Genomic DNA, 14,738 nt, shown 5'->3' with positions numbered 1-14,738 from the left:
GTCCTTGTTGGTCCAGTAGTGTTGTATGGAGCAAAAACACATTATCATCTAAATGCATACAAGTACAGTTTGACGTGTTTTCACAGTTTGTTCATTTTATGAATGATTGAATGGATTTAAAGTTTTGACAACAAATAACTTCACTTTCCTCTCTTTCTTACTCTCTGTGTAGTTGTTGTTGGACTATAGCGGCTGGTCTACGAAGGGCAAACAGCTCGTTGACTTTATGTCCCACAGGAAGTCGGAGGTCACGCTGTTCGTACCTCATAATGCTGGCTTTGCCCCAAACCAGGTGATGTACCCTTCACTAATTAATTTATATCTAACTGTGTATCAAAATGTAATGATGGATACAAATTAACATTGGATCAAGAGAGCACAGTCGTTTTTAAAAATGTGTTTGTGTATGTGTAGACTCTTTCTGGTAGAGATCTTGAGTATCACATCTCAGCCAATCACAGCAGACGACCATTTAAGGATCTGAAGCCCCAAGAAGTCATTCTGTCCAGGCTTGGGTTCAATCTGAATCTTACCTATGGAAAAAATGAGGTGAGAAACACACACACATGCACACACACACACACACACACACACACACACACACACAACACACACACACACACACAGTCAATGATTATCGATGTCATTTTCTTTTACTTAGTACTGCAGAAATAATTCACATAACAACACAATATGATAATAAGATAATAGAGCTTCACAAAAAATATATATAAGAAGCAAATAACATTGTGATTCATGACAGGTTGAACGTAATACAGTTCAATATTATCCCTCTAAACATTAGAGCACTTTTGATGTTTGTCAATGTTTTTTCCAAAAGAAACTGGCTCCACAATGTATTTTAATAATACATTGTGGAGCCAGTTTCTTTGGTTCTGCTTAGTTTTGGATTGAGCTTTAAATGTATATTGTTCCCAGAGATGTTTTATTAACAGCTGTTTATTCATTTGTCTCTGGTTTTATAATGATTTCCCCTCAGAGCTTTAAGCTGGTGAACAAGCGGCTGCTGTTGGACTGGGACATTCTTGCTGTAAATGGGATAATCCACGTCATCGAGGCCCCATTGACAGCGCCCCCTGCACCTGTAAGTTAAAATGGTTTATCCCAAAGCTGTCAATTCTGCAGCAAGGATTTTTATTGGCGTAGATTCACCAGGGTAAATAATAAAAATGAGTCATAAAACGGACAACAAACAAAGCTTCATTGAAATGTCTCCCCCTGCCAACAAGAAGATAAAATGTTCAAAACTAAAATGAATGAAGTAACTATTTAATAAAATAATAAGAGTTGGAGAAAAAAAGGTGTGAAGAACAGTACGTAAAGTGCTGTAGTGGCCAATTACGCATATACAAATGTTCAAAGGCCCCTTAGTCCGTGGATGAATTAGAGTATTGACTTGCATGCAAGGAAAAAACCCAGATACCTTCATCGCTCCATTTAAGTGCTTTATTCCTTGGTTTTCAATGAATCCTTTTGTCCACCCACTGCCGACTTGGGACTTTTGCACAGCACAAAGAAAATTGATAGAAACTAAAATACAACTGGGGATGCGTGCGGTCAAACACTTTTTCACTTGCACCTTCCAAACTTACATTCATACTTCTTTCCATACTTTTTGATCTGTCACGCTGGCAACGCCATTTATAACTGAGACTGCCGAGCATGCGCACTACGGTCTGCTATGATTAGTTACTATAAATAACAAAAACATAAACTTAGGGCAGTCCATAAACAAAGCAAAACGTTACTAAAACTGTATAATTTAATTAGGTTTATTAAAGTTAACTTAAAGGAATATGCGATGTGTTCATCAAGTCATAAATAATTACAATAAATAAACTGCCCAAATGGTTCGAACAAGAAAATTGTTGTGAGCGTGGCCTCCAGAAGATGCCATGACAACCAACCGTTCCTCATGCTAATAGAATTTTCCGCTTGTTGTTGCTAGGAAACAGCTTACAGCTGTGGGAAGAGAGCAGATGGCTGTGTTTGGTTTTCAGGAAATGAAGATTTGATCACCTGAGTTGCAATTAACACCTCAACTGGGTGGGAATCATCAAGATGATGAAGACTCAATCCCAAAAGGACTGAAGCTATAATCCAAATATTGATGTTGTTCTCCCAAAGTGACTTAATGTTCAGAGCTCATCTCCTTCACACACTTACTTTGACAAGTTCCATAGAGTGGTACATAGATGGTGTACTGTGTTCGGCCAACTGGAAAGTTAGCCACGGCAGGGTTCCCTCCACAAAAATCTATTGGAATTTTTGTATTCCATTTCAGATTAGAGCTGAAATTATCTAATATTACTGACATGTTTAGAATCAGGTTAATCTCCACATATAAACACCACTCAAGCCTAATAGGGCCTCTCTAATGCAGCCAAAATCACAATAAGGTTTCATTCATTCTCTTTCTTCTGTTTCTGTTGTTGGACAGGGAGAAAGTTAGGAATACACTTTTCTTTTGCTACGGCTCATAAATACTATGTGTACAGTCAAATCTGTATTTATACCACAACAGGTTTGTTTCATAAAAACTCAATTGTTGTGTGAACTGCCTGAACTACTAACTTGCAAACTGTCAGACTTTGACTGCGGTTGAATTGTCAGTTTAGCTTAGGAAGGTTTCTAACGGAGTGGAATGAGCCGGAAGTATCCAAGTGGCAGCCATGATAAGAGCTGTTGGAATTCTCTAGATGATAGGAAAGGAGCTGTGAAACGTCCGCTGGTGCCTCATAAAGATCTGGGATAATGTAAGTGCAGAGGAATTCTCAAAGCAACGCAGTCTCTTTTCCTTCGTCCTTTTGAATTCTCGTAACCACTATTCGTTAACCCCGTGATGTTTCAGATGTCAGGGAATAGTGGTGAGGAAAAGACGATAGGAGCTGATTTTTGTACAATTGCGGTCGCAACCTTTGTCTGACATGTGAAGTGTTGGTGGCCATATTTCTTTCATGCACATCCTGTCAACATATTCTTCTTCCTGTGATACAAAAACAAAATGGCGGCCAGGAAAATGTGCATTGTTGAAGAATAAAACTTTATTTAGTAACACTTGTAATGTGTGTGTTTATCACATCTGTCTTCTCCAGATTTCCCCCCGAGGCCACACCCACTCGAGTGGTACTGTGTCGGCCATCTTGGTGTCGTTGTTGCTGATGTGTGTGTTGGCTGGACTCGGTTACTACGTCTTCAAACACAAGACGGACGCTTTCCGCTTCCACTACTTCCGAGTGAGACACACACACACACACACACACACACACACACATTAGTGTTTTAGAATTCTTGACACAATTCTAAGAATATTTTATGTTTTTTTCATGTAAGATCTTTGCATAATTTTTTTCTATTTCTTTTTATTTTGAAGCACATTCACTTTAAGCTTGTGAAATGTGCTATTTCAATAAACCTGATGTACTGTTCAAAGCTTTCAGAAGTTACAGAAAACATCAAATGGTTACGAAAAAATCATTATGAATTGTTAGGATTTTAATCCAAGAATCGTTTCAACGAGAAATATTTTAGAAGGCCATGTGGCACTGATTTTTGTGCAACACACAAACAGGAGAGAATGTTTAAAAATAAGGAACAACACTTCACCACCTTTAACTTGGTTACTGTAAATATGTTTACATATAAATACTGTATGAATGCAGCAGATCAGATTATGATGTTTCAGAACTCCTGCATGGGAAAATATTCTGTAAGTGGACTTCTTGGTATTTTACTTGATTACGCAACTATAGTATATCCTACAAAATTCATGAATGTCATAGCATAGTATGTGATAAAATGCACATTAAGGCATTAAAATGTTTCTAAAAAGTCATAAAAAACATCAAAAGGCCATGGTACATCGAAAAATGTAAAAAGGAAAAAATTCTGTAAACATTAAAATCAATCAGATATTTGCTGCGTAAAGCTGACAGTCGTTTGTTTCCTCTGCGACAGAACGAGGATGAGGACGGTGCTCCAGGCGGCAGGATGAAGCCCACGCTAGTCTCGATCCCGAACCCACTGTACAGCGGCTCCAGAGCTTTCAGCGAGCCGTTCGGGGTGAGTCTACAAAACAGAAACTCAGTAACTTAGTAAGCACTTGGTCATTTGACAGAGGGAGGGGTTCTCCAGGATACAGTACAGCTTTCTCTTTCGTCCTCCCCTGCGACACCTCCTCCCGATTGTCCAGTTTTACTCCAACAACAGAGCTTGCCTTCCTCACAAGCTTCAGCGGCATCCCTTTTGTTGGTTATTCCCCCCCCTGGCCACTACAGACTGGTAGAACATCTGCAGCAGCCTCGTGCACACGTTGAAGGACCTGAGCCTCCACAGCTTGCTCTGTCCCTTCCTGAAGAGAGCATCAGTGTTGTCACTCGAGTCCAGTTTACTGTGGAGGTGCCCTCCCAGGGACTTTCGACTCACGGGCTGCCAGCTAGAGAGCTTTAGAGAGATGAATGCGCTTCAATGGCCTGAAACATTTCCATGCACCTGTTGTCAAGTTGCTGAGGATGTTTATTCTTTTGCGTGTGTTTCGGCACATTTGTGTTTTTATATTTGCATATTTTTTAAACTGCAGCGCGTTTCTCATAATGGAAGTTATTTGGGCCGTTGTAGCGCATTTGCCCCTGTCGACCACCATATCAAACGTGATGAGAATCAATAAATGTAGACCACTTTTCTGACCTCTACTGAATACTCGGCTATAAATATTAACTTAACCACCAGAAACAGGACAGCCCATGATTTTCGTGATGTTTCTGGTTCGATGATTTTCTCTTCCTTCATGCAGGACGCCGGACAGTCGGAGCCAGCAGAACTTGAAGAACCTCCACAGATTTTGGACCTGGACTCATAAAAGTAGAGTTATCTGTTTACAAATCGCACATAACCTGTTGCCTTTATCAAGCTTTTCCTCGAATCATCTGTATCCAAATAAGAAATAAAAGATCTCTGTTTACTTTATCCAGATACTCTTTCTTTTTTTATTAGCAATGGATCGAGTGATTCTCTGTACCGTAAACGTTTTTGGTAAACTGTTCCAAATTCTGCAGTTCAATGGCACGTTTTAGCTCCTTTTAGCTTCAGTTTTATATTTTCTTTAGGGATCAGATAAACCAAATGTGCAGTACCTTTTCAGCACCACACAACAGACAGAAGTTAGAGCAGGGGTCTCCAACCTTTTCCCCTCTGAGAGCTACCTCTAAAGAAAAAAAATTACGGAGAGCTACTTATGTTTTATATCATGTGTAACATTTATTCACATGTATCTAAATCCCTAAATAAGGTTTCGTTTGGCACAAGCATATACGGAACATACATCCAACACTCACTATTTGTGTAAGAACATTAATACTCAAATTAAACTCAAAGTATGCATGTCAAAACATTTCTTTCTCTTTTCAACAACATGTTTTTTTTGCATGAACATTTTCAAAATATTGGCAGCCAATACTCACACTCAAAATACAGAAATGTAACTAAATATGTATCAGTATGCATGTCTATGCATTTCTTTCTTTTCAGCTATCACTGATAAACTCACATTTTTTGCATAACATTTACAAAACACTGACCTCTAATGCTCACACTTTGTGTGAAACATAGCCCAAATTGAACTCATCAGCATATGCATTTCTTTATCTGTGCAAACTATAAAACACATTAAACTCACATTTTTTGCATAACATTTACAAAACACTGACACTTTGTCAAAACATAACTCACACCTTTGAAATCACATAGGCTACTATTGATGTTGAACAATTATAACTTCTTAACTTTGTCCACATCACACTTTCAGTCATTTATTCACTAGCCTACATATTCAGTCAAGCACCTTTAGTAAGTGAGATACCTAACACTGCATGGGGCCAACAAGAGAGCTGTATGCTGGAATATACCCACTTAGGTCCACTCTTATGGGGTCTTTCAAATGTTCATCTGTCAGTCTTGTTCTGAACTTAGATTTGATGACATTCATGTCAGAAAAAGAAGATTCACAGAGGTATGTAGACCCAAACAAAGCAGCTGTCTTCAGAGCTGCTTGACACAGATTCTTATAGTTTTCTGGCTCAACCAAGCTCCAGAAATGTTCAGCATGCTGTTGAGATTTCAGCTGTATGTCGTTTTGGAGGTTTAAAAGTTCCATTTCCATTTCCACAGGATCGATACAGAAAAGGTCTGCCATCTGCCCAGAAATCTGACTAATGTCCACATTCATGAATGGGTTGGCAATTAATGTCACACAGGGCTCAAGTCTCTCAAAGTCTCTGAACCTGTCTGCAAACTCCTGGCCAAGCTTGATCAAGAGGTCACAGTACTTCTCTGTGTTCAAAGCATCAGCTACCCCTGCATGGGTTTCCAAAACCTTTGTGACAGAGGGGAAATGCTGGAATCTTTTGGCCTTCAACTGCTGGATGAAAAAGGCCAGTTTTGCGCTGAACGCGTTAACAGCACTGATCATGTTGCAGACGTCTTTCTCTTTACCTTGCAACTGTACGTTCAAGTTATTCATTTTCTCAGTTACATCTGTCAAAAACGCAAGATCAAGGACCCACACTGCATCAGATAACAAGGTGGTGTCCTCCCCCCTCTCTTCCAAGAAAATCTTGATTTCACCCAGCAAGGAAAAGAAACGTTGCAGTACTTTACCCTTACTGAGCCATCTGATGTCAGTGTGGAGCAGGAGATCTCCATAGGCCACAGTGCATTCCTCCAGGAATTGCTTGAAGGTCCTGTGTTGCTTAGCCTTTGCTCTGATGGAGTTGGGCTCCATGACATGTTCAAATCCCGTGACCTTCGCGCATCAAGCCTGTTGGTGAATTATGCAATGGTAGACCAGAAATGGCGGAAACTCCGGGTCTGCTTTGCATCGGGCAATAAATCCAGAGTGACGACCTGTCATCGCTGGTGCTCCGTCAGTGGTTATTGACACCAGCTTTTCAATAGGGATCTTCTGTTCCGTGAAGTAGTTCTTCACAGCATTGTAAATATCGACTCCCCTTGTTGTAGTTTTCAATGAAAGTAAAGTCAAAAACTCTTCATGCGCAGTGAAATCATCAAAAACCATGCGGATGAAAACAGCCAGCTGGGCTGTATCGCTCGCGTCAACAGATTCATCCAGCTGAATAGAAAACCATTTACACCTGTTAATGTCAGTTTCCAACTGTCTTCCCGCATCCACAGCCAGTGCAGACACTCTCCTTGCCATTGTATTTGCACCAAGTTGTACATCAGCAAAAGCAGACAATATTTCTGTCTTACATTTATGGTCCTTGAATAACGTTTCAGCCACCGCGTTCATGGCCTCCTTTACAACACTGCCCTCAGTGAAGGCCTTTTTGCGTTTTGTCAGGATGTGCGCCACTTTAAACGAAGCCTCCGTACAAGCAGTAGCCTTCTGTGCTGGTCTGGTAAAAACAGACTGCTGTCGTTGTAGCTGTATTTTCAGGTCCTTTATCTTTTCTTTTCGTAGATTGCTACCAGCGGGAAAGTTCCGTGAGAAGGGGCTGTGGACTGTGGTGAAATGGCGCTCCACATTGCATTTTTTACCGACCGCCACGCTTACTCCGCAGATCAAACAAACACACTTGTCCTTTACACTTGTGAAACAAAAGTCTATTTCCCAATTCTCGTGAAAAAAGTATGTTTTCCGCCTCTTGTTGCATTCAGCAGCCATGGTCAAGCTAATGCCGCGTTCGGTGTTTGCCGTGTTTACATCGGAGGTCGGAGGTCTGAGGTCGGAACTGGGAGTGACGTCACATTCGAGGTCGGAAAGTCGGAAAAGATGGACGCGCCTTGTTTACAGATTTAGCAATTACCTCGGGTTAGCACTTGTTAGCAATACCGGTTGATAACAGCGCTCTGTGTCATATTTTGTGAAAACAAATATCGTAGCAACATATCTTCAGATAGAAGATGAGCGGTACTTTATGTACAGGTGACAAATGAAATTGGCATATTATGAAAATGTGTGTTTAAATCTTATATATACAGTCTATGGTTTAAATGTAAACTATTTGGCGAGCTACTTTGAAGGGGGCGGCGAGCGACTGGTAGCTCGCGAGCGACGTGTTGGAGACAGCTGAGTTAGAGGCTACCTGGTGAAAACTCAAGTAGCTTAAAGACGAAGTATAGTATGACAAAAAAATTAATTAAGAGACAGTTTAGTGAATCATAGTATGCCACATAATATACGAAACTATTTTATTTATGCCATACAAAGGTAAAATAAAAAGTCTTATTAAGTGATGTCATTAAAAAAGTGATAAAACAAGTCATGAGGTTTTGGTTTAGTATGACATAATAAAAGCCAATAAATGGCTAACTAACTTGTATTTATACAGCTTTTTTGTAGTCTACTTCAAATCTACATTTGCATGTGCAACATTATTGTTTTTATATATGCATCGTTTTTGAAACTGCAGTGCGTTTCTCTGAATGGAAATGTTTAAGCCATTGTAACGCATTTTCACATTTCAGCCACCAGATTCAGACCACCTTAAAGATTAAAATAAAAATATAAAATAAAAACATTTAAAAAATAACCATGCAGTGACCAGATGTTTTAGTCTTTTTTGTAAAACTTCAATATATTTCATGATCAGTATTTACAGACTTGCATCTTTATTTGTTTCAAAAAACATTTAATTAATCCCTTATCTTTGATCTTGAACAAACACAGTTAAAACTAAAATTGCTTCACCCACACATCACACCTACAGGAGCTTTTATTACATCCCATTCCAAATTCTTAGGCCTTAATATGGACCACCCCAGCCATAACAGCTTCCTCTCAGGCTGGGAAGGATTTCTGCAAGATGTTGAAATGTGTCTGTGGGAGTCTTTGCCAGTTCATCCAGAAGAGCATTTGTTAGGTCAGACCCTGATGTTGGACGAGAGAGCCTGACTCCCACTCTCCGTTGTAGTTTATCACAAATGTGTTCAATGGGGTTAAGGTCAGGACTGGAAAAGTACTACCTAATTCAGCCCATTTACAATTTATCATCTACAGTTTAAATGTTCATGTTCGAATATGCGAGTGCTTCAAGCCCCATCTTTGTTTTAAGAAGAAATAAGTTTAGATCTATTTATTGTTGTCGTTATTTCTTGTGTGTTAAATATTTTGGGAGGATAACGCTTAATGGATTGTCGATTAAAGATTTGTTTTATTGACTCCGCAATTGATACTATCCCTGTGGCAACATGACATGTGAGTGAATGACCATTATGTTTCTAGACTATGGTAGTAACACTTAGTTCTGGTTCCACTGGGGATTGAACCCAGGACCTTCTGCGTATAAAGCAGATGTGATTACTATTACACTATGGAACCACTGTGACATTTCATGTCTAATCTGATCCCGACATATATGTGGTTCATTTGTAAAAAAATATTCAACAGTTTCAGGGTTTGATTACAAAATCCTTTTTATTTAGCAAAAGTTGTTTGCTGCTGCATCAATATTCTCCAATTCGAATTGACTTCAAGGGAGGGACTGGGTAAGGACAAGAACATGGTTTTCCTATGTTTCTGGCACAATCCTGAATTATTTTACAAAAATAAGTCCTCAGCCAGGTAAAAATAATACATGATTTTGTAGTAATATCCCTGAAACTGACTGTGGGGATAACATAGAACTTTGGTTCCACTGGGGATTGAACCCAGGACCTTCTGCGTGTAAAGCAGACGTGATGACTACTACACTATGGAACCTCTGTGGCTCATGTATTTCTAATATACGATGTAGTTCAGGAGATAAAACAGTCCTGCATTTGTTGCTTTCATGGAGTATTGGCTCATGCTTGTTTTTAGAAAGTGTTATGGGTTTCAGCAAAGTTCAGCAAAAGAACACCATCCCAGAAGCAGAACTAGGTTTAAGTTGGTGGAAAGGGGGCAACAGTGAATCAGAAGAAAGCAACAATCAACTCTTTGAGTGTGTGACAGACTGTGAGCAAAGATACAGCGCTATGGAGGAGAAGATAGAAGTTTCAGAGCATCAACACAAGCAGCAGCTTGACAATAAAGTGGCATGGTATGAGGCAGAGAAAGGAAAGCTCTCAGACGAGAGGAATCAGGCGACATCTGACAGCCAGAACACTGATAGTCCCCTGCAGTGTGACGCAGAGCCCACAAAACCGATGATGAGAAAAGGGGAGACCATGAAAGTGCTGATGAGAAAACGGGAAGAACTCCTTCAGTGCGTGACAGTGTTGAAGAATAAAAGCAGTAGAAAATGGAAGCTGCAGAGCGTCAACACAAGCAGCAGATGGACGACACAATGGCACACCAGCAGGAGTTCTCAGACCAGAACAACCAGGCCAACCTGGAGACTTTAAACCTGCTGCAGAGAAGAGAGGAAGAACTCCTGAATCCGAGGATAAGTTCACCAAGAACCTGGCCGAGTAACACCACAGCTGGGAGGCCGAGAAAAAACAGATGGAGACGAAACTGAAAGAGGTGTTTCAGGAAAAGAACGACCTGGCCAAGGAAAACCTGAGCTGGGAGACTGAGTTTAAACAGGTGGAGGCTAATCTAAAAGAGGTGGAGAAGGAAAAAATCACAATGGCTGTGAGACGGATGTCAAGCAGCTGAAAGACCAGCTTGGCTGCCCTCACTAGTAGTATTTTAAGGGTAATCATATAAATTCTACGATGTGTGGGAACTTTGATTAGGAAATGTGTTAATGCAGAGCTTCCATAGTGTAGTGGTTATCACGTCTGCTTTACACGCTGAAGGTCCTGGGTTCAATCCACAGTGGTACCAGAAGTCTGTTTTGTTGTTACCTGGCGGAGGTCTTATCTCAAGTAAAAGGAATCAAGATTGTGAATTAAACCTCAAACTCTTGAATATTTGTACAAAAGAAACTGTGGTCAGAACCAAATGTACTGTATCTTATAACTGAAGAAGTTGTGGTGACCACACAGATGCATGCAGGCTTTACAATTAATAGCTTTTATTGATGCATGTTAATGTTTTTCTTATCAGGTTTATAATTCTGTTCTGGATCTGTTAGGGTTATTGTTAATGATCAAAATAAACTAGGAATAAGAGGCGTGCAATAATGTGAAACCGGACGGTCATGCTGTTGAAACCTCATAATCAGAATCAGAATTGGTTTTATTACCAAGTAGGTTTACACATACAAGGAATTTGCTTGAAATGAGAATACATAGCAAAACAAAATAAAACAAAATAGGACAGTTACGACATCTAATTAAAAAAAACAATTTGAAGACTAATACAACAAATTAACAATATTTACATATGACAAATACTATATACTGTATTTAAAGTGGAGAGCTGTGACGATTTAAAAGAGGTAGTGTGGAGAAGAAATGTGCAACGTGAGGTGTGAGATAGGAGCTGTTTGAAAGTGTCATGGGGGTTGGTGTCAGTACTGTCCTCCTGGTCTTCAAAGCGACAGTAATACAGATTCAGCCGGTCAGCCATGCGTCGGTCGGTCATGGAGTGTGAGTTTATGATTTGTATAGTTAGTGACCTTTCTCACTTACAGTCGTTTAACATCTCTTACCGCCTTGCTAACCTGTACTTGGACTCTAACGTTAGAAGTATACCCCACTGAATAAAATATTTCAGAGTGTTTCCTCCCAGCCTCTTCCCTCCACGTGGTGTATTTGAACGATCCTCCATGATGATGATCTCTGGGTCACACGAGGACAGGAGAAAGCATCAAAAAATAGACTGAAGAATAGTTTTTACCCTCTATCTCACACACAGACACACACACAGACACACACACACACACACACACACACACACACACACACACACACACACACACACACACACACACACACACACACACACACACACACACACACACACACACACACACACACACACACACACTCAGCTGTATATCATACCACCCACTTCCCACCTGCTGCTAACTTGCTGTTTTTATGTATCTTTTATTATCTTTTTCTCTTGCGGCTGGTCACTGAAACGTAAATGTGTGTTTTAAGCCAGACATTTATTTAGTTTACAGTTGTTTAGAACATATCTTATCACTACACAATGGAGAGGTATTACAAAGTGATAACTTAACATCCAAGCCAATAACACTTGTTCGATCCAAAAGTCTATCACGTCAGAATGTCCTTAGGCAAGACACTTGGGTTCCATCGCTCCTTTGAAATGTAGGGTATTAAAGTGTATGTAAGTCGCTTTGGAAAAAATCGTCAGATAAATAAGATGTAATGTAATGGTAATACATAAGTATACATTACATAGAATTAATTGTTTATTGTTTAGTTTTTCACAGCGTAATAACATTCATAGAATTTCCCTGGCAATGCTTTCGAAGACTTACTCCGATCAGCCACAACATTATTCCCAGTGAAGAACATTGATTATCTCATTACAATGGCACCTGTCAGTGGGTGGGATATGTTAGGCAGCAAGTGAACACTTTGTCCTCAAAGTTGATGTGTTGGAAGCTGGAAAAATGGGCAAGCGTAAGGATGTGAGTGACTTTGACAAGGGCCAAATTGTGATGTCTAGACGACTCAGTCAGAGCATCTCCAAAACTGCAGCTCTTGTGGGGTGTCCCCGGTCTGCAGAGTTCAGTACCTACCAAAAGTGGTCCAAAGAAGAAAAACTGGTGAACCGGTGACCGGGTAATGGGTAACCAAGGCTCACTGACGCGCATGGGGAGGGAAGGCTGGTCCGTGTTGTCAGATCCAACAGAAAAGCTACTGTAGCTCAACATTTTTAAAACAGTTAATGCTGGTCCTGCCAGAAAGGTGTCAGAACACACAGAGCATCGCAGTTTGTTGCGTATGGGTCTGCATAGCCGCAGACCGGTCAGGGTGCCCATGCTGACCCCTTCATGGAGACGGTATTCCCTAATGGCAGTGGCCTCTTTCAGCCCTGCCACACTGCAGAAATGGTTCAGGAATGGTTTGAGCAACACAAGTTCAAGGTGCTGCTATGGCCAGACACCACAGCACACCTTCAGAGGTCTAGTGGAGTCCATGCCTCGCCGGGGAAGGGCGTTTTTGGCAGCAAAAGAGGGACCTACACAATATTAGGCAGGTGGTCATAATGTTATGGCTGATCGGTGTATTCTTAGTTTTGACATCCCTATTTTACAATAGAAAACTATACCAAAGCTCATGGTAACTGTTGTTGCAACACTTTGCTACGTAAAGATCAACCGCAGCGTGGCACAAAAGAAGGTTACAATATTTCATGAAAATACATCAAACAGCTGTACCGTAAGACTCTACAGAGGGGGGTGAAAACTGCACAGCACATCACCAGGGCGGAGCTGCCATCCGGAGGACCTCTACTCCCAGCTGCTCGGAAGAAAGCCCACAGGATTATACAAGACCCACATCCCCCCAGCAACAAACTCTTTTGTCTGCTGCCGTCTGACAGGCGGTACTGCAGCATCAGGTCTAAAACCACCAGACTCAGGGACAGTTTCATTCCATAGGCCATAAGATTATTAAACACCTGAGCTCTGTAAAGTGCCTCCATAAAGCATTCATCTGTATCTTGCAATTTATTCATCTATCACCATAATAAACAGTGTTTGATTTCATTTTACTGTACAATATTACATTTTAAATTCTGTTCTTGTATATATCACATTCCATTTACGAGAATACAGACTCTTCTCGAACTATTTTTATTTCTATTTGATCTGTATTTACAACATTGTTTTGCAATTTCTTTATTTCTATTCTGTTATATCTTTCACTATTTTATGGTTTCATTTGCTTTATGTTGTATATATATTAATGTTGCATTATTGGAGGAGCCTGGGACTGCAGTTTTTCATTGCCATATCTACACTGGAGCTACTGTGTACATGACAATAAAGCCATGAATAGCTGGTTAGATATTGTAGCCTAAAACAATGTGATGGACCCACTGACACTGAAATCCCTGGAGTTGTGGCTAGAGAGAGATTAATCATCATAATCTTGATTTTTGTTTCCTGTTTTATTTTTTTGAGTCTTGTCTGGGGACACTTAACTGTCTTTGTGTTGTGGTTGTTTGCCCCACCTTGATTCTTCCATCTGCGAGTAATCACCCCAACGACTTTGTGTTTCTACATGCCCTCTCGATTTTTCCTCGTTGTGAAATTCTGGTTTGTTCCTCGTTTAATTCAATTGTTTTATATTAACATGACTGCTCCCCTAAGTTTTGCGTTTGTATGATCTTTACTATAATAAAGCTCAAATGTTTACCATTGTACTGCTTTTGGGTTCTTTACCCCCGACCCTTGACCTTAATTTATTGTCAAAGTAATCATTGGTTTTAGTCCTATGGTCAGGAGCTCGATGGTTGTTAATGATGCTCATCATGGCAGGAAAAGGACAAACTGTTCTCAGGCTAACAGATTATCTGAGACATCTATTCAGACAGCTGTTAAAGGCAAAAACAAATTATAATCTGATCCTGCTGCCACCTCAATAAAACATAACATTGTGTCATGCTTTGTAGGCTTTTCCTTCACGTCGTTGCAGAACAGATTTTTTTGCTTCAATTTTCACTCTGACAGTATTTGATGTGTCATTGTCTCCGCATCTGTTCTTTGCAGCCAGTTGATTATTAAAACACTGATTTCTGTGAAAGCAGCCATGTTGTTTTATGACGGAAGGAGCCAGTTTGTTTGTTCCCCTTCCTTCTCCTGTTTGAATCTCCAGACACAAAGAGATTGTTTTTATTCTGCCGCTGC

General features: G+C 40.2%; 1 protein-coding gene and 2 non-coding genes across 3 annotated transcripts in view; 1 reads left to right on the top strand and 2 right to left on the bottom strand.

Annotated features, from left to right (window-relative positions):
- The window catches only part of stab1 (stabilin 1), a 73,191-nt gene extending 68,205 nt beyond the window's left edge, over positions 1-4,986 (top strand). The window contains exons 65-70 of the mRNA XM_063910552.1: positions 173-292; positions 415-549; positions 1,001-1,105; positions 3,117-3,257; positions 3,979-4,083; positions 4,814-4,986. Coding sequence (XP_063766622.1) covers positions 173-292; positions 415-549; positions 1,001-1,105; positions 3,117-3,257; positions 3,979-4,083; positions 4,814-4,879 — 672 coding nt within the window. The 3' untranslated portion in view covers positions 4,880-4,986. The remainder of the gene's footprint in view (positions 1-172; positions 293-414; positions 550-1,000; positions 1,106-3,116; positions 3,258-3,978; positions 4,084-4,813) is intronic.
- Positions 4,987-9,285: 4,299 nt separating this feature from the next.
- Positions 9,286-9,358, bottom strand: trnai-uau (transfer RNA isoleucine (anticodon UAU)). Its single transcript has one exon. It is a non-coding gene; the product is annotated as a tRNA-Ile (tRNA).
- A 308-nt stretch (positions 9,359-9,666) lies between these two features.
- On the bottom strand, positions 9,667-9,739 carry trnav-uac (transfer RNA valine (anticodon UAC)). The gene has a single exon. It is a non-coding gene; the product is annotated as a tRNA-Val (tRNA).
- Positions 9,740-14,738: the final 4,999 nt, after the last annotated feature.

This window comes from Eleginops maclovinus, chromosome 20, assembly GCF_036324505.1.
Source record: "Eleginops maclovinus isolate JMC-PN-2008 ecotype Puerto Natales chromosome 20, JC_Emac_rtc_rv5, whole genome shotgun sequence".
In the NCBI taxonomy this organism is placed as follows: Eukaryota; Metazoa; Chordata; class Actinopteri; order Perciformes; family Eleginopidae; genus Eleginops; species Eleginops maclovinus.
Note: the sequence above shows the minus strand (reverse complement) of the source record. Positions and strands in the feature narration are given on the sequence as shown.